This window comes from Panthera pardus, unplaced genomic scaffold, assembly GCF_024362965.1.
Source record: "Panthera pardus isolate Hobbes unplaced genomic scaffold, ASM2436296v1 HiC_scaffold_15, whole genome shotgun sequence".
NCBI lineage: Eukaryota > Metazoa > Chordata > Mammalia > Carnivora > Felidae > Panthera > Panthera pardus.
In genome coordinates this window covers 61102574-61126613 of record NW_026526710.1, presented here as the reverse complement: position 1 = coordinate 61126613, position 24040 = coordinate 61102574, and the positions used below count along the sequence as shown (strand labels likewise).

At 51.0% G+C, this 24040-nt stretch overlaps 1 protein-coding gene across 1 annotated transcript in view; it reads right to left on the bottom strand.

The window, feature by feature from the left end:
* Positions 1-270: 270 nt before the first annotated feature.
* Positions 271-24040, bottom strand: part of ARK2C (arkadia (RNF111) C-terminal like ring finger ubiquitin ligase 2C) — a 113229-nt gene continuing 89459 nt past the window's right edge. The window contains exons 2-8 of the mRNA XM_019464147.2: positions 22357-22672; positions 20354-20464; positions 15019-15148; positions 12731-12835; positions 12302-12397; positions 7117-7223; positions 271-6635 (exon numbers count right to left, since the gene is read on the bottom strand). Coding sequence (XP_019319692.2) covers positions 6518-6635; positions 7117-7223; positions 12302-12397; positions 12731-12835; positions 15019-15148; positions 20354-20464; positions 22357-22672 — 983 coding nt within the window. The 3' untranslated portion in view covers positions 271-6517. The remainder of the gene's footprint in view (positions 6636-7116; positions 7224-12301; positions 12398-12730; positions 12836-15018; positions 15149-20353; positions 20465-22356; positions 22673-24040) is intronic.

Genomic DNA, 24040 nt, shown 5'->3' with positions numbered 1-24040 from the left:
AGGAGAGGAGAAAGAGAAAGGGAGAGGGGGAGGAGGTGGTGAGGGGAGGAAGAGTGAAGAACAAGGAAGAGGGGGAGGAAAGGGGAGGGGGGAGGAAGGAGGAAGAGATGGGGAGAGGAGAGGGGGAGGAGAAGGGAAACAGGTGAAGGACAGTGAGGAAAATGGATGGGGATGGTGTTACCTAACTTCTTACACAAGACAGGTCTGTGAGAGGCTTCCCACAGACACGCCCTGGGTACGCGTGGAAATAAGCACCCTGCACCAGCGAGGTGTAGTTAGCAATGCAGTTCATTTTTATTAGTTATAAATAAAGTACAAAAAATCCACCAAAAGTGAATCTAAGCATTTACACAATTCCTAATGTCTCCGCCTTTTCATTGATGCACTATTGCTTTAATATTCATAATAAATATTCTTCTAGCTTTCTGCTATAAAATAGTCTATGTAGCAAAATGTTGCACAGCACAACAGAACAGAACAGCAGGAGGATTACAAAAAAGGACAATCAACACTGAGGATAATCCTTTCACTTACCAGGGGCAACCAAATTACCCCAGCGGGCCTGGCGCCGGGCGTGGCTGGCTCTGGAGCTGAGAAATGAGCCACGTCCGAGGCCAGGGTGGGGCTAGGGAAAGGCGAGGGGCCGGGAGGAGGGGAGGGGGGGGCACAGGCCAGCCAGGGCAAAGGGCCCCTTCCCACTCTGACCCCGCAGAGCGGCGTAAGGCATGTCCGTCCAGGAGCCCTGCCGAGGGGGCCGTGTCCGCCAGGCCTGGCAGTGTGGTGGCCATGCCGTCTCCAAGGAACAAGCAGGAGAACACGGCTCCTGGGGCAGAGGCGGAAAGGGAAGCTGGGCAGGCAGCAGGCAGGAAGCCCAGGGAACGGGGCCCACAGTCCGGCCGGAGCAAAGGTGGGGCTCGGGGGCCCTACGCGGCCCGGCCACTCCTGCAAGCCTGGGCCGGCAGTGTGGTGGGTCTGGGCCTCCGCCTCCTCCCCCATCAGCACCATCCCGGGGCCTCATGTGGAGGATGGACTTCTCCACCAGGCAAAGGCAGTGATGTCAAGAGGCAAGAGGGAAGGATGAGAAGGGAAAGAAGGGAAGGAGGACAGGAGGGGTCCTCCCTCTCCCGGCCAGGGTCACAGCCCTGGCTCAGAGGACCCCCAGGGGGCATGGACCTCCTCTCTCTCTTTTTGGCTCAGAGGCATCTGGGCTCACGGCATTACCAGCCTTGGAGGTTACTGCTTCCCCCAAAGCCTCCCCTAGCATTCGTGGTCCTCAGAGACCGGAAGGCCCTCCTGTCCTTCACAGCAGCTCCTCCCCTCCCCACAGCCGTGGAACAGGGGCAGAGGTGGAGACGACGCTGGGAGGAGAGACCATGGGTCTGAAATCCTTGTCCCAATCTGTTGTCGAGGGTACTGCTCAACAACAGAGGCTCCAAGAGAGGACAGGACAGGTGCCAATCCCAAAAACCACACTTCGGGGCTGCTGTTCTGCCTATGCCCTTCCCACATCTAATGAGATGTGGCCTTCAGCTCGCTCTGCAAATGACCACGGAACCCCGTGAAAGCACGCGTCCTGCGTCTGGGGATGTGTCCACCTATCCCGCCTCCTTGACTCCCGCGGAATGCTGCGTATAAAAGGACAAAACCCTTTCCCGGTGTCTACCGTGAGCAAATCCACTGAATAAATTCTCAGGACGCTTTCTCTCCTTTTTTCTTTCATCTCCTTCTCTCCACCCCTCCATCCTTTGTCTTCCCCTTCCTTCTCTCCTGAGAGGTTGAGAAAGCCCAGCGAGGGGTCCCCACTGGGTCTGTATCCTAGTCTATCTGGGTCTGAGGGACCCTAGACACCCTCCCTTTTGCCTCCCTCACCTCTGCCCAGAACCCTGAGACTCAGGGAGGCCAAGTGACTTGCTCAAGGTCACAGGCAAGTTTGCAATAAAACTGGTCTGAGAACCTGAGCCTCCTGACCCCCCCAGTCCAGGGCTCTTTCTAATAAATCAGGCTTTCAGATTTTGGCTTTCAGATGCCCCAGCTGGTAATGTCTGAAGGGCCCAGTTCTGGAACCAGAGAGATACGGAGCCCAGGTGGAGAGAGTGACCCCTAGGGGCCCCTGACCTTCCTAGGAGGCAGGATCGGCTGAGGTCGTGGGAAGGGTTAGGGAAGAAAGAAAAATAGGTTAATGGTGAGGGGGCTGGGGAGGGGGCAGGGGTAGCAAGTGAAAGGATTACCCCAGTCTGCTGACGAGTGCAAATTATATTTATATATGTGCTAAATACAGTCACTATATTGGAGTTTTTCACTAGGTCACAGCATACAGAATCAAAGGTTTGCATTTCGTATGGAATGTATCCAAAGAGGCCAGCACCACAGTAGGACAGCTTGCAATCACACACCCTGATAGTTTGGACGAAATAAAGTTCGCGGAATTTTATTTAAATTTTTTTTTCGTATTCATAGTTGTTTGTCATCGTACCAATGCATGCAAAGCATTCCACTCCCAGAAACAACGCCAAAATGAGGTAATAGGAGTAATAAAAAAAATTAGTATCCTTTCTAAATAAATAAATTATAATTAAAAATGCAAAACAACTATAAAAATAATTAAATAAGAACCCACGATATCTACAAGTTAGTCATAAATTATGATTGTTAAATATAAGGCATTTAAACTCACAAAACCCTGTAAACTAGCAACGTGCCATGTTTTTTGTTTTTTGTGTTTTTTTTTTTCATTTTTGTTTTTCTATCAGCTGAAATCGCTCTAGCATTTGCTCTACGCGCAGGAGATGAAACACGACAGGGGACCTGACAGACGTTGCTACAGCCCCACGCGGGGAGTGTTTGTCCCGCCGGCGGGCGGGGGGCTTGGGGGATTTCTTCAGGAAAAAAAAAAAAAAAAGAAAGAAAGAAAGATCTGGTGCTTTTTCTTCACCATTGAAAAAACTGTGCTTGTTCATTAGGCGTAAAGAGTTGAGAATACTTGCAGGGAGGCTGGGGCATTTGCAGAAGAGTAGCTTGAGTCCTGTCACGACTGCTGGGCCAGGGCCACGGGGGCCAGGTGTCCGGGCCAGTAGAGGAGCCCTGTGCCCTGGCCCGCCCCCCTGCTGGCGCCAGCCGGCGCTGGCTGTGGCTGTGGCTGTGGCTGTGGCGTTGGTTTCGTTGATTGGCGTCCTCTGCAACCCGCTGCGGCCAGGGCTACACTGCGGCTGGGAGGCCCAACTTGAATCCTGGGGTGGCTCTCACCCCAGAAGGCACTCATGCGTCTCAGTCAAGAAAGGGTCTGAGTCCCTTGAGTTGAGCAGTAGGAGGACTACCGGGGGTCTCCCCTCCCGGAGGTGGTGGGTACAAGATGCTGAGGCCCGAGCCTGCCTCTTCTCCGTCTTCCCGGGCTTCCGGGCGAGGGAGAGGGGGCTTCCAGGGAGCAGAAGCACAGACCCCTCTCCTGTCTTCTCACCCAGAGAGCTGCCCGGCTAAGGAGCCTGGAGCTGGCAGGAGCCTGAGTCCACGTCCTCTCCTGTGCCCCCCCTGCAAGGTGCGAGGGCCCCAGAGAGATGGGGAGGGGAGGAGGGCTTCAGGATCCACCCCCATAGTCAGCGGCTGACCTCTCCCCACTGGGTGATCCCCACCCCAGTTAGTGCCTAGTGTTGGCCTGGGGCACTCAGAGCGTGCCCAGAACAGGGAGGAGGAGGGGACCGCACTCCCACTCTCAGCCCCTGAGACAGATGTTGGTGCCCACAGGAAGTTGTTTTCAACAGCTCGGTAGGCACGTGGCCCTACCACTTGAAGGATGTGTTGATGTCAGGGAGGATCAGAGAATGTGAGTGTCGGAAGGAAATTTAGCAAGCATCCAATCCAGACTCCTTGCGTCGCAGCTGAGGAAACTGAGGCCCAGAGAGAAGGAGGTTTCCAGCATTACGTGCTTGGTCACTGAAGAGCCAAGACTAGAACCCGCGGACACCAGCCCTCGTGCCATCTGGCTCCGCACCGACTCCCTCTACTTGCTAGCCTTCTGAACCAGCCTCAGAGAGAACAAGAGTCCCGGACTAAGAGGGGAGTGACCTTCCCTAGACCACCCTGGCTGCCTCCCGGTCCAAAGCAGGCTGGGGAGAAGTCCCAGCTTCCTGTGGCTACTAGTGATGAGCTTCCCCCCCCAAATCCTGATTGGGAAGCACTTTCTGCACTGGTGGGTTCTCCAGCCTTCAGCCCTGGAGACAGTTCACGCACCGAACTATGGAATTGGACGACGTAATGCTCGCTGCTGTTAACCCTGTGTCAGTGATTCACCACTTTTGTGCTATTGTATGTGTCTTGCCTCCTCGGCTAAACCGTAAGCTCCTCAAGGCAGGGACACTGTCCTCTCTCCCAGCACTGAGCAGGCACTCAGGAAAGATTTTATAGAACACGAGAATATTGGTGCTGGAAGAGGCTTCAGTCTGAGTAAGATCCTTGAGTAACCCTTCCACCAGAAGCCACATCCCCATTCTGTGCCTGCAGGTGTCCAGAACAGCCATGCCTCTGCCCGACAGCTCTGGTTGTGCTAGAAGGTTCTACCTCAAGCCAAAATCTGCCTCTCAGTCATTTTTAACCCATTGGTACTGGTCGTACCCTTAACCTTACAGAATTTCTTCATATAGGGGATAAGTATCCTGTCCTCCTTAGTCTTCGCTTACTGATATGAGGGCATTGAGACTGGGGGAGGGGCGAGGAGAGGGGGAGGCTTCGAGGACAGTGCAAATAAGGGAGGGGGAGGGGTAAAGGAAGAGAGCAGAATTTCAGCTAGGCTGGGGTGTTCTGCACATGGATAAAGAAAGCTGGGTTGGGGTTGGGATTTGGTGGATTTTCCCATCTCCATTCTTCTGTCCTCCCATCTCCCTGCTCCCTTTGAGGTTCAGAAAAGTTGCGGGGTGGTGCAGAAAGACACATTGGGTGGTGTCGCTTCGAACTTCCGGATCTCTGTCTCTCACCACTCCCATCCCTAAACCCCCAGGAGGGTCCCAGGACACAGCACGAATGTGTGGAGTGGATGGTTATCAGTCCTCACAACATGTAGGTGAGGGCGAAGAAGTGGAGATGGGGAGGACTGTCGTTTCTCCCCCCTCTCAGGAGAAGGCAAATGAGGCACAGGGAAATAGAGGGACTTGCCCAAGGTCATCAAAGAGAGAAAGAGCCAGAGACTAGGGACACAGGGCCTCCCAAGCCCAGCCGACACCGTCTCGGGGCCAGGGCCATCTCTGAGGGACTCCACTGGGATTTGAGACATCCCATAGGAAGCGGAAGTCCTCCCCCAGGTCCATGGTGTTTGACCCCAGCCCCTGAGTGCCAGCCAGAGCACTTTGGCCAAGACCAAGGGTCCACCACGAGCTGCACTATCATATCTTCATCATCCAGTGAGTTTTTTGCATAGGGAGGCCGTGGCCAAATCGCCTCTTTGTGACAGGGCATACACACAGCCAGAAGGAAGAAGGTGGCATACACAGGGACATCCTGGCTCTGAGGAACACGGGGGCAACTCGAGCGCAAAGCTAGCTCCGCCCTAGTTCCACAGGGGACCGCGGGACCCGGGACATGGCTGGAACTAAGTACATGTGCCCTGGAACTGGGGGGCCCTCCTTCAAGACAGAATTTCCCCTTTCACTGACCCAAACTCTGCCTTCCTCGCCCTGGCTGAGCCCCTCGGGTGCCCAGCGAAGCCGCCGTCTCCCCCTTTTCCTGCCCTCCCCTTCCCCAGACGCTCCCCTTCCACACTCCGTGCACTGTAAACATGAGAAAAACAAAAGCAAAGGAAAAAACAAAACCAAAAACAAAACAAGAACCACCCCCCTCCCGCCTCCCAACCCGGGTGAAAAAAAAAAAAAAATCATCCTTTTTCACCAGAAACAGGATTTGGCTTTTTTTTTTTTTTTTTTTCACCTTTGATTCCTTTTTCCTTTTTTCTCATAAAGACGGGAAGATCTGGGCTGTCGTTGGTTGGTTCAGTCAGGCACCAAAACAAGGAACTCAATGAGAAATATTTGGTGCGAATTCGTAATAGCGACATGTCCACCACAAGATGACTAGAGCACCACACACAACATTTTTCTTAAGCTAACATGCTCCGGCTGCCATCCACAGAAATAGCTAGAGACCCCTACATGGTTTCTACGTGGTCGAGAGGTATATACACAATCCTTCAAAGGACAGGATTGAGGGGCCTGTCTATCAGCTAGGACCTTCCAGTTCGCATCCAGATTCTCAGCAGCGTGGGCCCCCCCTTCCCACCCCTGCTCCGGGCACGGCCAGCTCCCTCCCGCGCAGCGAGGTGGATGGGGGCAGTCACCGCTCTGGATGGGGGGGGGTCGCCCCCCCACCCCTCCTTTCCCTCAGACACTGATACCGCCAACTCCTCTTTCCACAAAATGTGCTTGCAGGCTTTTCCTCTACATCAAATGGCTCAGAAGGCAAAGTTTGGCTGCAAGGGCTATGGCCGTGGGGGGGACCTGGTGAAGGAAAATGGGGTGTCCACTGGCTAATTCCTCCCTCAGCTGTCGGCTCCCAGTTGTGTCTCAATGTCCACTCGGCAGATGGGACATTTCTTGCTCATGGCGAGCCACTGGTCCACACACAGTTGGTGGAAGAGGTGCATACAGGGGAGGCGCCTGGAAGAGAAGGGAGGGTCAGAGGACTGGTGGAAAGAGAGGGGCCCGGGGCGGGGCCAGAGGCGGAGCAACACCGGCTCTCACTGGACTGGGGACCACACCAACGCCATGGGGGATGGGCCAAAGAGGGTGTGGGGAGCCCTGTTCCAGAGTGAGGCTGTGGCTGGGATGGGAAGTCATGACAAGGCCCTCCTCCACGAAGCCCTTTCAGACCAGCCGAAAACAAAGCCATGACTTTGTCTTAGACCCATCCAGGCCAAATATCACCCTGCTCTCTTACACTCTGTGTCCACCAGTCCACACCATAGACATCGCACATCTTCCACGCCTACCTGCCGGGAGCAACCACGCGGCACACTGTGGCACGCCCAGCACACACACGCACAAGTGAGCAAGCACCACGCCCCTGACATACAGCAGGTGATTGATCGCAAATGCCTGTGCGGGAAGGGAGGGGGAACAGAAGAGTCTGGCCTCCTACCTCACATCTTCTCCATCTTCCAGCATAGACAGGCAAATTGTGCATTTCTCATCTGTGTCTGACTCCTCCCCCTCTTCCTTCTTGCCCTTGCCATCCTGGGGTCTTCGCTGTGAGAAGAGGAGGGGCATTAGTTACCTGGAGCAGACGCACCTGGTGCCTACTGTCTTTCATCCACAGCCTCCCCTCCCTTACATGTAAGTCAGTGTCTAAGTTCTTAAGGAAACCCCAGGCTGGTGTGCTGTCGCTAGCCCCTTCTCCTGGCCTCCTCTCCAACTCTTCCTCCTTGCCTCAGGATACAGGGGTGGTATGCTGGCCCAGGGCACATAGGGTTTGGACAGGAAGCGGGTGCCTAATGAATCGATCCTTCACACAACAATGGTTTGTGCATGAACGGTTTGCTCTATTCCCCTCATACTCTCCATCCTCCTTACATCCTTTCCAACATAGACCCCTGCCTCCAGGCTTTTCCCTCACATTCAGGTCCAGCAAGCTCCACCCATCCATCCACCCATTTAAACCTCCATCCATCCATCTATCCATCCATCGATCCATCCTGTTTCCCTCCCTTCCTTCCTCCCTCCCTCCCTTCCTCCCTCCCTCCCTTCCTTCCTCCCTTCCTTCCTCTCTCCCTCCCTCCCTCCCTTCCTCTCTTCCACTCAACTAACGTCTACTCATTTATTCATCTATTACTAGATGAAGGCAAAATTCCTCAACCTGGCATTAACTCCTATAATTTTATATTGTTGGATCTCTTCCTATCCAGAAAGTTCCTTTAGCATAGGCAACAGCTCCAAACACAAGTTTGGACATCAAACATTCTGTTTATACTTACTGACTTTAGTTGTCCTGTTTTAAATTCTATGCTAATTACTTGAAAATAGTTAACTAGTTTATAGGAAGTTCCAAGCTCTTAGATGGTGTGGACCATGGTCCACCCTTCTTTAGGTACTGTTCCACACTTGGCCAAGTAGAAGGCACATCACTGGTGCTTAAAAAAATATTCTGGAGACCAAGGAATCTAATCATTGAATGAAATCAGCCATGTTTCTTGTCCTCATCTCCATGCTGTGCAGTGAAACAGTCTGATAATATCCATGGGAAGAAAACTAGCCCTTCTGGCCCCTTTCCAAAGAGAAGCAGGGATAAAGGCCATTCTTGCCAAGAGAAAAATCTGAAGAGTCACAAGATAAGCAACATGCACAGAATGACTGTAAGCTTCATGCCAGGCTTGGGGGCCAGGTTTCCCCACTCTGGTCCCTGGTCCAAAGCCCTGGAGATCCCTAGTGTGATATGGTGTCCAGAGTACTGTAGCCTCCCTGGAACACTGAAGAAACTCTAAGCTTCTGCTCTCAGGCTCCCTGTGCCCTGCACACGCTAACTGCAAACCATGCGATGGCCACTGCAAGTGTGCCCTTATCTAGAATCCAGAAAATCAAAATTACGCCCTTAGTCACATATAACCACCGTGGCTTTTGAGTCTGAACGGAATGACAGTCGGCCTGCCTAACAGCCCAGCTGTGTTTCTGGTGGGGAGTGGCCTTCTTTTAGCTGGTCCTTTGAGAAAAGGGATATTCCATAAATGACACTAATAAGAGTCACTATTTGCCTATTTTCTATTGTTTCTCCCGACCATTATTCATGATTTCCTTTTTATAGCTAATGATTTAAACCTAATTGTCTTACCATGTCTAATCTATATTTAATGATTGTCTCTTTTCGAATCTTTTCCTATTTTCTCTTTTGTGTTTGTAATCTTTTAGGTCTTCTGGGTTTTTTCTTCTCTTCTCATCCATGTAACTTTTATTTTAACAGTAACTTTTCTCAGCATTTATTTATTTCATATTTATTTTACTCCTTCTGTCTGTCCCTCTTTGTCCTCATGCACAATACCTTTTCATGTCAGTGTTATTGGTTTTAATTCTGTATGTTGCTTCCATATCTTTTTTAAAAAGTGTTTATTTTATTTTTGAGAGAGAGTGTGCAAGTGGGGGGGGCAGAAAGAGAGAGAGAGAGAGAGAGAGAGAGAGAGAGAGAGAATCTCAAGCAGGCTCGGCACTGTCAGTGGACAGCCTGAGCGGGGCTCAAACTCAGCAACCATGAGATCATGACCTGAGCCTAAATCAGGAGTCAGACCCTTAAACAATGAGCCACCCAGGCACCCCCATTGCTTTCATATCTTTGCCTAATTCTTATTTTTTACATTTTTCTACATGAATAGATTTATTTTATATATTCTATTCTTATATCACCATTGTAAAATATTTTTCATTTTGTTTTGTATTACTTGGCTCTCAGTTAAAATTTTTTTAAATGTATTTATTGATTTCTTTTGAGAGAGACAGCCATCAGCGCAGAGCCTGATGTGGGGCTCGAACCCACGAACCGTGAGATCATGACCTGAGCCAAGATAGAGTTGGATGCTTAACCGACTGAGCCACCCAGGCACCCCTCTCAGTTCACATTTTCAAAGTTTTTTTCACAATTTATTTGGGTGGGTCCTAAAGTTTATCATTTCATATTTTTAATTCTTCTGGTTTCTTTTTTTTTTTTTTAATTTTTTTTTTAACGTTAATTTATTTTTGAGACAGAGAGAGACAGAGCATGAATGGGGGAGGGGCAGAGAGAGAGGGAGACACAGAATCCGAAGCAGGCTCCAGGCTCTGAGCCATCAGCGCAGAGCCCGATGCAGGGCTCAAACTCACGGACCGCGAGATCGTGACCCGGGCTGAAGTCGGACGCTTAACTGACTGAGCCACCCAGGCGCCCCTGGTTTCTTTTTTATAATATTCTATTCCCCTAATTGTCCCTTTAGTCTCATCATTTTTACCTCAATTCTTTATATCATTGGCTTGGTCCACATTCCCTTCTCATTCTCAATGTATGTTCTGTTCCTGTCTCCTCACGGCCTGTTGCCACGAGGGCAGGTGAGAGTGTGGCCCTGGCAGGAGCGAGGACACCCTAATCGGTGATGCGGAAGCTGCTCCGGGCTCCTGAACACATCACTCATTTCTTCCATCTTCTCCTCCAGTAGCCTAAAGCTCTCCCTGCAGAGAATGATCGTTTTCCACTTGGAGATGACACCTTTAGTTACTGAAACACTGTCATTTCCTCTACGAACACACTACCCATACAGGACACATCGAGGTTAATAAATGTTGATTGAAATCACTTACGGGTGAATCCAATGCCTCTATCTTGGTCTGCAGAGACCAAGATTCATAGTCTTTGACACTTACTGCATGGACACCTGGGCAAGCCTAGAACAAGTGAGCCTTGTATCAAGGTGAGAGTGGTTCACCATTCCCGGTCACTCGCCAGATACCAGGCACTGTACTAAGCTGTTCTATGCATTGTCCCACTGAATCCCTGGAGCACCCCTTATGGTCACTACTAACACATCACTCCCGTTTTACATTATAAAGGTCAGAGAAGGGGCCAGAAAAGCCAAGTAAGTTGTCCAGAGTACCTAGCTATCAGCAGTGGTTATGAACTGAATGTCTGTGCCTCCCATCCCCAAATTCACATATTGACGCCCTACCCTCCAATGTGATGGTACCAGGAGATGGGGCCTCTGGGAACTAATTAAGTTTAGATGAGGCCATGAAGACAGAGCCCCTGGGATGGTATTAGTGCCCCTATAAAAAGAGGAAAAGACACCAGAGCTTCCTCTCTCTGCCATGTAAGGTTACAGCAGAAGGCGGCCGTCTGCAAGGCAGGAAAAGAGCCATCACCAAGAACTAAATCTGCCAGCACCTTGATCTTGGACTTCCCAGCCTCCAGAACTGCAAGAAATAAATGGCTGCCATTTAAGCCCTCCAGCTGGTAGTATTTTGTTATAGCAGCCCAAAGACAGTGGTAACACTGAAATTAAAAGCTGGCCCTGTCCGACTTCAACGCCGGGTGATCACAACCACTGCACCCTAGCACCTCATGAGGAAGTGAGGATGGGCTCTGGCCTGACCACCATGAGCATTTTCCCACTCCAAGTTTCTCAGCACTTGCCAAGCTTTTAATTCTTAAATTTTAAAAAACTATTTAATACTTGTTTCCATAGAATTTATTTTGTAGGGAAGTTTTAGTTTACATTAAAACTGAGCAGAAAACACAGTGCATTCCCAAATCCCTCCCCCTCTCAACACCACACACACACACACACACACACACACACATTTTCCCTATTATTAACATTTTGCATTAATGTGGTATCTCTGTTACAACTGACGGACTGATAGTGATACACAGTTATTAACTGAAGAACATTCGTTTACGTTAGGGTTCATTCTTTGTGTTGTAGAATTCTATGGGTTTTGACAAATGCACAATGTCATGTGTCCGCCATTACAGTACGTACGATAGTTTCACTAAAAATACCCAGTCACCCACGTGCTCATTTATTTTCCCTCCCCAAAGCCGTTGGCAACAGGGATCTTTTAACTGTTTAGTTTCACCTTTTCCAGAATGCTATATAGTTGGAATCATATAGTATGGCACCTTTTCGGGCTGGCTTCTTTCACTTAGTAATACGCATTTAAGGTGCCCACATGTCTTTCCATAGCTTAATAGCTCATTTTTAAAAATCATGGAATAATATTCCATTGTATGGATGTACCACAGTTTGTTTGTTTATTCATTCACTTATTGAAGGACATCTTGGTTGCTTCCAAAAATTTTTTATTTATTTGAATGTTAAAATGTTTTAAAAATCAAATCCCTGGGTTCTAATCCTACTCCACATTCCTGAGCAATAACCCTGGAGAATCTACCTCTACAGGCTTAGGGTAGAGCCTGTAAACGTGTGGCTTTAAAAGCTCCCCAACTGATCCTGCTGGTCAGTGAGGATTGGAAACCCCTGCTCTGAAGGCTTACTTGCCTATTTGTCCACACAAGGGATTGGACTTGGAATTCTCTTCTAAGGCAAATCTCAGCCTTCACTGCAGGTGCTCCCTTGGCTCACCTCATTCAGATACAAACATTGACATACCTGTACCCCTACCTAATACACCCACTCACAAGTCCATGTGTACCACACACCCAGCCCTCCTCTTTTATGATGAGAGGCACCCCTATCTCCCCTCCTGGTCACACCTGACAGAGACAAGGGAGAAGACCCTGGGAAAGCATCACAGCTTCAGAGCATCTAACCACAGCACCTCAACTATGCAGGCTGAACTGCTTGCAGACGCACCTTCTTGTATTTGTGGGGGAAGGTGAACCTCTCGATGGTGTTCTGTACGGCTCCCCGAGTCACATTTCCCAACCTGTCCTCAAGCTGCAGCAGCTCCTGCAAAGAGAAAAATGTGGATATGTGCACTCTGCATGTACAAGCTCATACACACACACACACACACACACACACACACACAGAGGATAAGGTGGAGGGGCACTGAAAGATGTTAACAGGAGCCATTCACATAGCCATCAGGAAGAACTTGCCTGGTACTGAAAGACCCCACATCTCTACTCACTCTCTCTTTTTCTCTCTCTTACTCTCAACCCTGAAGCTCACTGCAACCTCCCATCCCCTACCCACCAGCAGGGGAAAGAGGGAGGGGACAGTGAACAATAATGGTGTCTCCACCAACCCAGCTGGAGCCGGACAGAGGGGCAGGCATACCTCGTAGCTCTCCCGCACTGCAGAGGTGTGTCTGCTGGGGTTCAGTCCCTGGAGAGCAAGGAAGTGAAGCTGAGGGTAAGGGTAGTTTCGGATTTCATGGACCACCTGTTGGGGAGGAAACGCTCAGATGGGATTCCCGGCTGCATGAGCCTGGCATCCAACTCCTCACCACCCTCATAACCACCAATCTGCACACCCTCAAGATTCTTCAGGCAGAAGTTCTATCTTTCCTGCTCCTCTGTCCTCCTCTCCTCATCAAGAACAAAGCCTGTACTAGACCAGCCCCAGAAAAAAATAACAAAATCAATGAAGTAAGTATAAATTAGGGGCACCTGGGGGCGCCTGGGTGGCTCAGTCGGCTAAGCGTCTGACTTCAGCTCAGGTCATGATGCCGCAGCGTGTGAGTCTGACCCCCGTGTCGGGCTCTGTGCTGGCAGCTCAGAGGTTGGAGCCTGCTTCAGATTCTGTGTCTCCCTCTCTCTGCCCCTCCCCTGCTCACACTCTGTCTCTCTCTTTCTCTCTCTCTCAAGAAATAAATAAACATTACAAAAAATTAAATTAGGGGCACCTGGGTAGCTCAGTTGGTTAAGCATCTGATTCCTGATTTTGGCTCAGGTCATAATCTCGCAGTTTGTGGGTTCGAGCCGTGCATCAGGCTCTGCACGGACAGCAAGGAGCCTGCTTGGGATTCTCTCTATCCCTGTCTCCCTGCCCCCCCCCCCCCGCTCACACACACGCATGTTCTCTCTCTCAAAAATAGATGGATAAACGTCTAAAAATATATATAAATTAGTAAATATATATACCATATACTAATATAATTAGAAAAATAACCGAGCTGATTGGGCATTTATTTCGTGGCAGGCACTATCTAAGCACTTCACATGATTAAGTTAATGATCTCATCTGCTCTAGAATGTGGGTGCAATTACACATTTTCCTGATAGGACAAATAGGAAAATCCCCATTTTCCTGATGGTGCAAATGAGACACAAATAGATAAAGTAAGTGCCCAAGTTATGCAACCAAGTGGCAGAACCACAATTTCAAACCCAGGCAGTTGGGTGGCCATGGCCACTTCCTTCCTCTCCACTCTGCACTGCCTTAGACGGGGAAGAGCTGGGGCCAGGGTCCTCACTGGGAAATGCAGGTGAGAGCACAAAATTTAAACACAAAAGACTCAGTAATCAAGGTAAATAATATCTTCACGCAGTATCTTTTAAATTGAAATCAAATGCGGAAGTCCACAGTGAACAAAATATCAAAAGCTTACATAAAGACAGAATCTGACCCTGTGCTGGCAGGGCTCTGCCTCCCTCACCTCGCTCTGGCATCAGCTTTGTGTCAGAGGGGCCAGATCTCCATCACAGCTCCTCTCTACATGAACCCTGTTAGCTAACCCTCCCTATACCTCAGTTTGCCAATCTGTGAAATAGGGACAATGCCCTTTTGGATAAGGTTATGGATAATTCATGCAAAGTGCTTAGAACAGGGCCTGCCATGCAGTAAGTGCTCGATAAACGTCAGCTTTTTTCCCCAGGAGATGGTGCTTCATGACACGAACCGAACCATCGTGCCTCAGAGCTGACGAGGGCTCCAGGCCTCTCATTTGACAAATACGGAGACTGAGGAACTGAGTGGCTAATGACACAGGCAAGGGCTGGAAGGGTGGAACTGTGAAGCAGCTGGGTGGAGATAAGACTTTGCCATCTGTCTTTTGCCGCTTTGATGGAATATCCAACTTCGCTCCACTTAGCTCGCAACGCCAGGGACCGACCAGAAGGCCCCCAAACCCAACCTGCCCCCTTCTGCCACCCCGATGCCTGTGCTGACAAAGACCAGCCCCCTGCAGAAAGCAGAACTGGATCAGCAGGCAGGGCCCAAGGGCCACCTGTGGGGTCTCCTCTGTCCCTCACAACAGCCCTGTGAGAAGGACGAGGCAGGCTTCTTCCTCCCATCCCACAGATAAGCAAAATCAAAGCCCAGGGAGGCACTGACTCCAAGAAATTAATTAAGTGAGGCCAGGGACCACCAGGACTGTTCTGTCCTTGGCCTCTTCCCCACAGACCACAGCCTGCTACGCACCCCCTTGGCTCCTCGAGCGCTCCACTCAGTCCTGCCGCAGTACCGACTTTGGCCGGGCAGGTGGGAACAGGAGTGGGGAGGGGAGGGCGGCGTGACAGCAGGACCCACGGGAGCCTCTGGCCTTGGCCCACCCTCGGCACCCAGCTGTCGGCACCCGCCGGCAGCAAGGGGGGGTCTGTTCCCAGCAGGGCCCTTCCACTCACCATCTGCGTGGAGGAGGAGTTTCTGGGAAAGTGGTGCATTCGAGGAGTTGCTAGGTAATGCTGATAGTGCTGAGGGATGGGCCGCACCTGGAACTGGGCAGGGCTCAAGCCGGCGTCCACGCTGAGATCCCTGCAGGGACGAGGCCACAGGGCGGTGTGACTCAGCCGTCTGAAGGGGGTCTGGAGGACGGACCTCAGACCTCAAGCCCAGGGACAAGAGTCAGAGTCACAAACCACCAAGGCTGCAAGGGGCTTGGCATCACCAACCCCGTCGGCTCTCTTTAAAGTGCTGAAAACGGAGACTCAGAGGAGGCAAGGGGTCTGCCAGGCCTGAAGGGGCCGGGACGGTCTATGCCTCACAAAGCTTCTTCAAATTAGTGCACCAAGGCTCCCTCCCAAGATAAAGCCCGGCCCTGGCAGAAATGCTGAAAGAAGAATTCAAATAGAGCTGCTCAGGGAGGGATATGGAGCAAAGGGAAGACAAGGGAGGCAGAGACAGAGGTGGGAGCAGAGGCAGTGTTTGGAGAAAACCACAGAAGAGGGACGGACCTCTAGAGCGGTGAGGTTGGAAAATCTATCCTGGACCCCTGCCCCCCACTCCTGCAAGTACAGGAAAACTCATTTCCCTTAAAAATTAACCAGTCAATGGGGTGCCTGGGTGGCTCAGTCAGTTAAGCGTCTGACTTCGGCTCAAGTCATGATCTCATGGCTTGTGAGTTCAAGCCCTGCGTCGGGCTCTGTGCTGACAACTCAGAGCTTGGAGCCTGCCTGGGATTCTGTGTCTCCCTCTCTCTCTCTGACCCTCCCCAGCTTGTGCTCTTTCTTTCTTTCTCTCTCTCTCAGAAATAATAAGTTGGGATTCTGTGTCTCCCTCTCTCTCTCTGACCCTCCCCAGCTTGTGCTCTTTCTCTCTCTCTCTCTCAGAAATAATAAGTGAACACACTTTTTAAAAAAATTAAAAAAAAATTTAACCTGTCAATGTGACTGAAAAGGAACCAGGTCCTTGGGAAACGGCTAATTTCAGGTCTGGGGCAGAAAATGCACAAAATGTTTTGAAACGTCTTGTCATAACTGCGAGTAAGGAAGTTACCCCAGGTCAGAGGTGAAAAGGATTCAGGAACCATCCTGAAGAGGTTCCCCCTGGCCAGTCTGGACACCTGGCAAGTCAGTGAGCATAATTACGATGGATGGAAACCCATCGCATAGGTTATGTGACGCTAAGGAAAACAGGGCCCTTTGAAGCATGTCAGGGAACCCAGACTTCATTTTGAAAACTAGTAAAGAAAGGGAAAGAACACAACGTTTATCCTGCCTTTCCTCTATTAGCTGTACTTGAGGGTAACCAAATGGCTGAAGAAGGGAAATTTCTCGTTATAAAAGCTTCCTAGGTAATAAACGAGGAAGCAAGGATTGAATTGTCACCTTTTTGCAGCCCCTAAAGGAATAGAGGCTCCTGGCAAAGATCATTTGATGTTACCATCACAGAAGGAAAGGCAACCAGCTCTCTGCTGGAAAAACACACCCCCTGTGAAGGATTTTTGCCAAGAAATAGTAAGAGCTGAACCGGAATCTGCTCAAACCTTGATCTAAGCACCAAAGCACAGGGAACATAGAGAAACTGAGGGAGGTCTTAAGGGATACACCAGAGTACAAGTGCAACTAGCTGAATCCAGAAAAGGAGAAACTCCACAAAAGCAGCCAAATTCTTCAACAAATACATCAAAAGAAACAAAAACAAACAAGCAAACAAACAAACAACCAATATGAGGGGCATTTGGCATTAAAGGGATTTCTAGCCGTGATATACATATATATTACAATGTACATGTAGTGCTGTATTTCCTGAATATATTAGCCCAAATCCCTGGGATAACTTTTCATGAGTCTATCATTTGGGAAATGAGCTAAATTCTTGGATTCAGTTGGAAGCAAACTTAGAAACCCACTAATCCAGCCCCCAGGCTCCCCAGGTCCTTCTGAGGCCTGAAGAGTGGCCGTGCCTGATCCACAGTCCTAGGCGAGGCAGTTTGGGCCACCTGGGTTCTAAGCCTTGCCTGGGCCCATTCCATTGACCTGCCTTGGGGAAGGTGTTCCATGGCGCACCCTCATGTGGCTGAAGCTCTGGCTGTCAGTATTTACTTAGCAGCCTCGGGGCGGGGGTGGGGGGGCACCCAATTCAAAGCAACAAAGAGATATTCAGGGAATTCTACCAAGAGCAATGTCCAAAGGAACTTAGAACAGAGTCGACCCAATTGCAAGAATGCTAACTGGGGGAGCAATGGCACCTTGACCCTCAATGAGTGGGATAACCTGCCCAGGTTGGCCCTGGGTGGTCTCTGGGATACCCCTCTTATCATCTCACCAGAAAATTCCTTCCTAAACCCAGGATCCCTGAAAAGGGGACACTCATTGGGTGCAAAAGAAACCTGGATTGGGACTTACCCTAGGACACATCAGCCCCTGGAAAAGCAGTGTCTCCCACCTTTCTGCTGTTGCCCCAAACTGTGAGAACCTGGCTGAGGGCTGAACAGGGTCACAGAAATACCTTACAGCCCTAGAGCCACAGGGTTAACCCAGAACGGTGTTCTGGAGATTTCCTGTGGGCATTGTCTCAATGCACAGTTTATGTCAGCTCTGTCTAACTATCAAGCTAAACTTGGAGTGCCTGGGTGGTTCAGTTGGTTGAGCGTCCGACTCTTGATTTTGGCTCAGGTCATGATCCCAGGGTCGTGAGACTGAGCCCCATGTTGGGCTCACTGGGCGTGGAGCCTGTTTGGGATTCTCGCTCTCCCTCTGTCCTTCTCCCCTTCTCACACATGTTCTGTCTCTCAAAAAAATTTATATATATATATACGTATATATATGTATATATACGTATATATATATACACACACACACACACACACATATACATATAGCTAATATAGCTAAATATATATATAGCTAATATAACTAATATATACATATAGCTAAACTTTATTTTCCACTATCAATGGCCTTGAAGCATGCTGTGGTCCAGTTGCTACACAGACCCTTACGTTCTTCCCTGGGGGAGCATCCGTGCTGGACTGTCTCACAGGGGAATCTGGAGGCTTGGCAGAGGCACAGCTGCCTGCAGGGGAAGGACAGTAGGAGGCTCTTGTTCGCTGCCCTGCCTCACAGGTCCCAGGTGCCCCTGGGGGGCTCTGCCTGGGCAGGGCTAAGGCTGGGGGTAGGCAGTCAGAACAGGGCATCAGAGTTGGAACTCTGAAACCGGGACTGAGTCAGAGAAGGAGCACCATGAGGACAGAGACATTGGAGCTCAAGTTCAGGGTCGCGTTATCAGGCATGGACCCAAAAGGGGGCATATTTGGGATTGATCCCCCAAGGCCTGCTGCTCCCACACACTCTGGGGCCAAGGTGCCCAGCTAAGAGAAGCTGCCTAGGTAGGATTCACATATCCTAAAGTAAGGGTGACAGGCCAGGCAGAGAAAGCCCGGGGTGGACCCAGATGTGCCTCGGGGCAGGGGCCTCCCCTCTTCCCCCGCTAAGGCCTCTCAGGGCCTCAGTCTTTATGTTTCTTAGGCAGACAGAGGTCAGGAGGGCAGCGTGATTGAGCTGCAGGAGGACGGAAGGTCTGGCTAGAGCAAGCAGCCTGGCAGGGCTCACACCCACACTGCACCTGACACCTCTCCAGGCCACCACTCTCCACTCACCCGTGTCACCTACCCGGTCCCAACCTGCTGCACTGGCCCCGACATGTTTGTTCAAATCACTCGGTGTGTGCTGAATTGAATTCAATCGGATGGGCTTGAGTGCCGAGGGACAGAATTCAATCCAAACTGCAATTAAATCTTCCTGATTTGAATCTGCTAATTAGAAAAAGCCTGGACTGAAGTTGGCCGCCATGCAGCCTGTCTTTTAAGGAAGTGTCCCCAAGAACCAGCAGAGGGCTGAGAGACATCGGAATGTGCCAGAACAACAATTTCCTGCCCCTGGAAGCATCCTGCACATGTAACCAACCAGAACTTTCCAGTTTTTGCATCATTCATTCCTGGATGTCCAGTTCGCCCAATGACTGAAGAATGACACAGTGGATGTCTTTTTTTTTTTTTTAAATAGTCCATCCCTGGTGCCCCCCGGGTGGCTCAGTCGGTTAAGCGTCCAACTCCGGCTCAGGTCGTGATCTCGCGGTTTGTGAATTCGAGCCCCGTGTTGGGCTCTGTGCTGACAGCTCGGAGCCTGGAGCCTGCTTCGGATTCTGTGTCTCCTCCTCTCTCTGCCCCTCCCCTGCTCATGCTCTGTTTCTCTGTCTCTCAATAATAAATAAACATTAAAAAAAAATTAAAAAAAAAATAGTCCATCCCTTTCCATAGAAGTTTCTTGTTTGCTTTTGCATTCTTTCAAGAAACATTTTTGACCTCAAAGTTGCAAAACCAGCACAAAGAATTCCTGGATACCCTTCACCCAGATTCCCCATGTGTTGATGTTTTACTGTTTACTGCATTCTTATCTCTCTCTCTCTCTCTCTCTCTCCATGTATACATATACACATCTACACACACACTTCTCCAGGGTTTTTTTTTTTTTTCTGAACTATTTAAAAATAAATGACAAGCATGATGCCCTTTAAGCCTAAGTGCTTCAGTAAACTACACGTCTTTTTCATGTGTTTGGGTGTTTGGATCTGACTCTAGATTAGGTCAGCCAACTTCTGAGCTAGAACCAGAGAGTCAGGTAGGGCAGAGGACCCAAAACCAAGCAACACTGCAAAGACATCTGTCTCCAGTGCAAGAGATAGTGGAAGGCCTCGTAGGGACCTGGTGCCTAAAAGGCATCAGGCAAAGCTCTTAATCTCTCTCCCCAGCTTCTCTCCCCAGTCCTTACCTCCAACCCTGCTGGCTCTGCCTCTACGAGCCTGTGTTTGGTCTTGCTGACTGGCCCTGGCTCTTCTCTGTGGATCCCTCAAGGCCCACCCCCTCCAGGAAGCCTTCCCTGACTAGCTAGCTCTTGAGACTCTCCTTTCTGCCCGCCTCCCCAAAACCGCTGGTTTCCAGCCCTCACTGACCTTGGGAAATGTTTTGTAACTCTGTCCCCTCCTCCCTTGCAGGACCGTGAGCACAGAGCCCCAAGCCGGGTGCATGATGATATCCAGCCACATAATGAGCTAATTGCTGAAACCAGGCCCACTGGGGGCCATTTGGCCTTGAGGGTGACTGGGGGCACAGGCAAAGGCAAGAGCTTGAGGACTAGGCCTCCTGCCCCATTCAAAGTGAAGGAAACAGGGTCTCCACGGACCAGCAAGACCTTCCTCCGACCCTCCTCCCTCCCTCGCTCAGGGGCCCCAAAGACTCACCAGTCAGTACCCTCAGCCAAATACCTAGGCTGAGGCGTCTGGAGTTGGTGGCCGAAGTCGAAGCTGGGGTGGAGGCGGTGGGGGTGGACAGACACACGCTCCTGACTCCGCCTGCACAGGAAGGGAAGGAGGGCCCGCGGTGTCACGGCTGCCCACGGCCAGCCCAGCTCCCAGGACCACCGAGCAGCCGTCGTCTGCCTGAGCCTGCAGCCTACAGAGCAGTGGGCTCTGCCTCCCTTCCCAAACTCTGAGGACATTCCCCAGCTTGGCAGCAGCCTGACCATTCCTGCTGCCCCGGCTCTGTCCACTTTTCTGAGGCCTCTCCCCGGGTGTGCCTGCAGCAGGCCACCCATCCCACCCAAACTCTCTCCCCTCCTCTGCTCCTTTTCCTACTTCTTCCTTCTGAATTTGGTAGGCTGTCCCCAAGACACACAGATACGCCTCCTGCAGGCTTCCGCACACCTGTGCACCCCTCTCCTCCACCCTTCTCTACACTCTTCCCAGCTTTCGTAGTGCCGGTCAAAGCCGCCGCCTGCAGGAAGGCCTCCCTGAACACTCCAAGCATGGTGACCTCTTGTCCCTCCGACCTGCTACAACATTCATCTCTGCCCCTGCACCTGCACCCCTACAGTCATGGATGAGACTCCACTCAGAGCCTTAGAGACCATCAGGTCCAGCAGTCTTCAAAGTGTGTTCCAAGCACCCCCGGGGGATTCCTGAGGCTCCGTCATGGGGTTCGTGAGGTCAAAACTATTTTCATAATAATACTGGGACGTTATTTACTGTTTTACTCTCATTCTCTCATAAGTGAATGGTGAGGTTTTCTAGAAACCAAATGTGATTCTGCAACAGATTGAATATGCAGAAGCAGACATGAGAACACAGCTGTCTTCTATTAAGCCAGGCATTAAAGAGATTTGCAAATATGTAAAAAAAAAAAAAAAAGCCCCTCTTCTCACTACATGTATATATAGCTCGTTCCCCAAAAAAGATATTATTAGTGTTAGCATGAGTTTGTTATTGTATTTTGAAGTGAATTAATAAATATTTTTAAAATTTCTTAGTTTTAACTTCCATCATGGTAAGTATTAATAGTCATAACCCACACAAACAGAAGCTTGTGTAATCCTCAATAATTTTGAAGCGTGTGAAGGGTCCTGGGGCCCCTGGATGGCTCAGTGGGTCAAGCGACCAACTTGGGCTCCGGTCATGATTTCACACGCTCATGAGTTTGAGCCCCGCGGGGGGCTCTGTGCTGACAGCTCAGAGCCTGGAGTCTGCTTCAGATTCTGTGTCTCCCTCTCTCTCTGACCCTCCCCTGCTCATGCCCTGTCTCTGTCTCCGTCTCTCTCAAAAATAAACATTCTTTTTTTTTTTTAAAGAGTGTAAAGGGTCCTAAGGCAAAAATATTTGGGAAGCACCAGTGTAATCTCTTTCTCTTGACAGAGGTGAAGTGACTTCCCCAGGGTCCCACAGCCCTTCGGACCTATCTGATTAGTATTATCTAATTTTACTCTCCATTTGTTTCGGAGCTAGTCACCTCAACCAGACCTCGGGCTCCAGGGCGGAAGCAGCCACGTCCTTTGGTGTCCCTTAGAGAACCGAGGTGTTAGAATCAGGTGACCATGGAGCTCAAGGAGACATAAAGGACCCCATCTCCCCCACCGTGAGCAGAAACCACCAGTCACTCAGTCCCCGTCCCTGCACCCGGGTGGTATGGCAAGGACACACACTAGCTACTGAGGGAACCCGTGTGGGGTCCAGGTGGTGTTCCCTGCCTGACACCAACGCCTCTAACGAGCAAAAGCTGTCCCCGCCCCCCCAGCCACGGCGGGTAAACCCACTCAGGACCGCCTGCCCAGCCCGCGGGGCAAGGGGGGGAAGCCAGGCGTCCCGCTCTAGGCCCCGCCCCCCCCTCCTCCCCCCGCCTCCGGCCACCCCCGTCCCCCCTCCTCCCCCCCTCCTCCCCCCCCCCCCACTCCGCTCCCGGCTGCAGTGCCCACCTCGGGTGCGAGACGAGCCTGCGGTGCTGGGCTTCCAGGAGCTGCTGCTGCAGGAGGTATTGCTGGTGCAGGGCCTGAGGTAGGAAGGAGGGACCTGTGACGTCCTGGAACTGCAGGGTGGGCAGCGGAGTCAGCGACTGGTGCAGGGTGCCGCTGTGCTGGTGGGCCGGGGCCATGTGGGCGCTGAGGCCCGGCTGCGACTGCACGGGGTGCGCCAGGGGGAAGTCGGGGGCCAGCTGCTGCGGCTGCGGGGGGCCCAGGTGGAAGTGGCGGCAGGAGGTAGCGTGAGGATGCTGAGACCTTTGAAAGGGGGCACCTGGAGAGGAAGGACAGAGAAGACCCGGTGAGGACCCGCCCTGCGCCCCTCCCCCACCGAGGGGCCGCGCCGGCAGCTGGTGAAACGCCCGGATTTCGATGTCGCAGGAACGCAGCAGTGTCGTTGCTCTTAGACACACGTGGCCGTCTGTAATGCCGCCAGGTAGAGGCTCTGTGCCGTGTGTGTTGGAGAGAGGAGCGTTTCGTTTACTGACCCGATTCGCAAGCGTCCTTTTAAAAATCAACACACTTGTTGGAGGAGGTGTCAGGCCCCTCGCGGCAGTTTGGCCTTGAATTCGACGGCTGCCGTGCACACTCACTGACCCTCCTGCCCGTGTTCATAGATGCTACCTAGAAAACAGGGAGTTCAGCCTAAGGACCCAACCCCGGGGGGAGCCCTAATTTCCAGAGATGAAACAACCAGACATTGTTTTCCATACAGTTTCGGGAAAAAGACTAATCCACGAAAAGTCATTTTTTCGTTCCATAAAAGTTAAGTAACTTGTTACAGTGTTACAATGTATTTAAAAGCAACCGTTTCCAAGAACGAGCTGGGCTCAGGGTACGCTTAATCTAGTCTCCACGACTTTTCTAAATAACATTGACCTTGATGACAGGAAAGCCTTACAGATTCTCCATGAGGAAAGAGCCAGCTCTCAGCTTGGAGGCCCTTTATGAAGACAAGGGAGAGAACTTGGCACTTCACAAACGTTCACCGGGGCTTCCTGCTAAACGTGGCAGGTTCAGCACATGTCTGCTCCTTCCTTAACCCCACTGAAATGAGAGCAAAGTTGTAAAGAGAAGATAAACAGCTAAGGACAGAGAGAACAGTAGAAATGACACGAGCCGACAGCAGATGTCAACAGATTTTGGAAGATGGAAAGCAAATGGAGGAATTTGCAGCGCTGAGAAACCGGAAATGAGTGTCCGCCCGAGGGGGCGGGCAACAGGAAGTAGACAGATTTTGCCGCCCCTCTGGGTCAGGAATTGGAGGTGGTGGCTACTTTGGAAGGCTGGGGAGAGGGACACTGATGACAAGTCTGTATGAGGACCAGTAATGCCTGGGGCTTCTCCCCTTTCCCACGGAGGCACTGACTACCCCCTCCCTCATCCTAGCATTTTGTAGGGAAACTGGGCCAGAATGCAGCAGCGTGCTCAAACGGGGGGGTTTAAGTGAAAGTCTATGCACGGAACTTTGGAAGCCCCTGCCCCCTTCTGCCACTTGGCTCTGAAAGCACGGTCACCCAGTAGCGCACTGGAAACTGGTCCCAGAAAGACATCTGCAGATACTTCTACATCTGCAGATACTTCTGGTTGGGAGGGCCCAGTAAAATGGCTGGGTCCCCAACTAGCCTCTCTGCAATGAAAC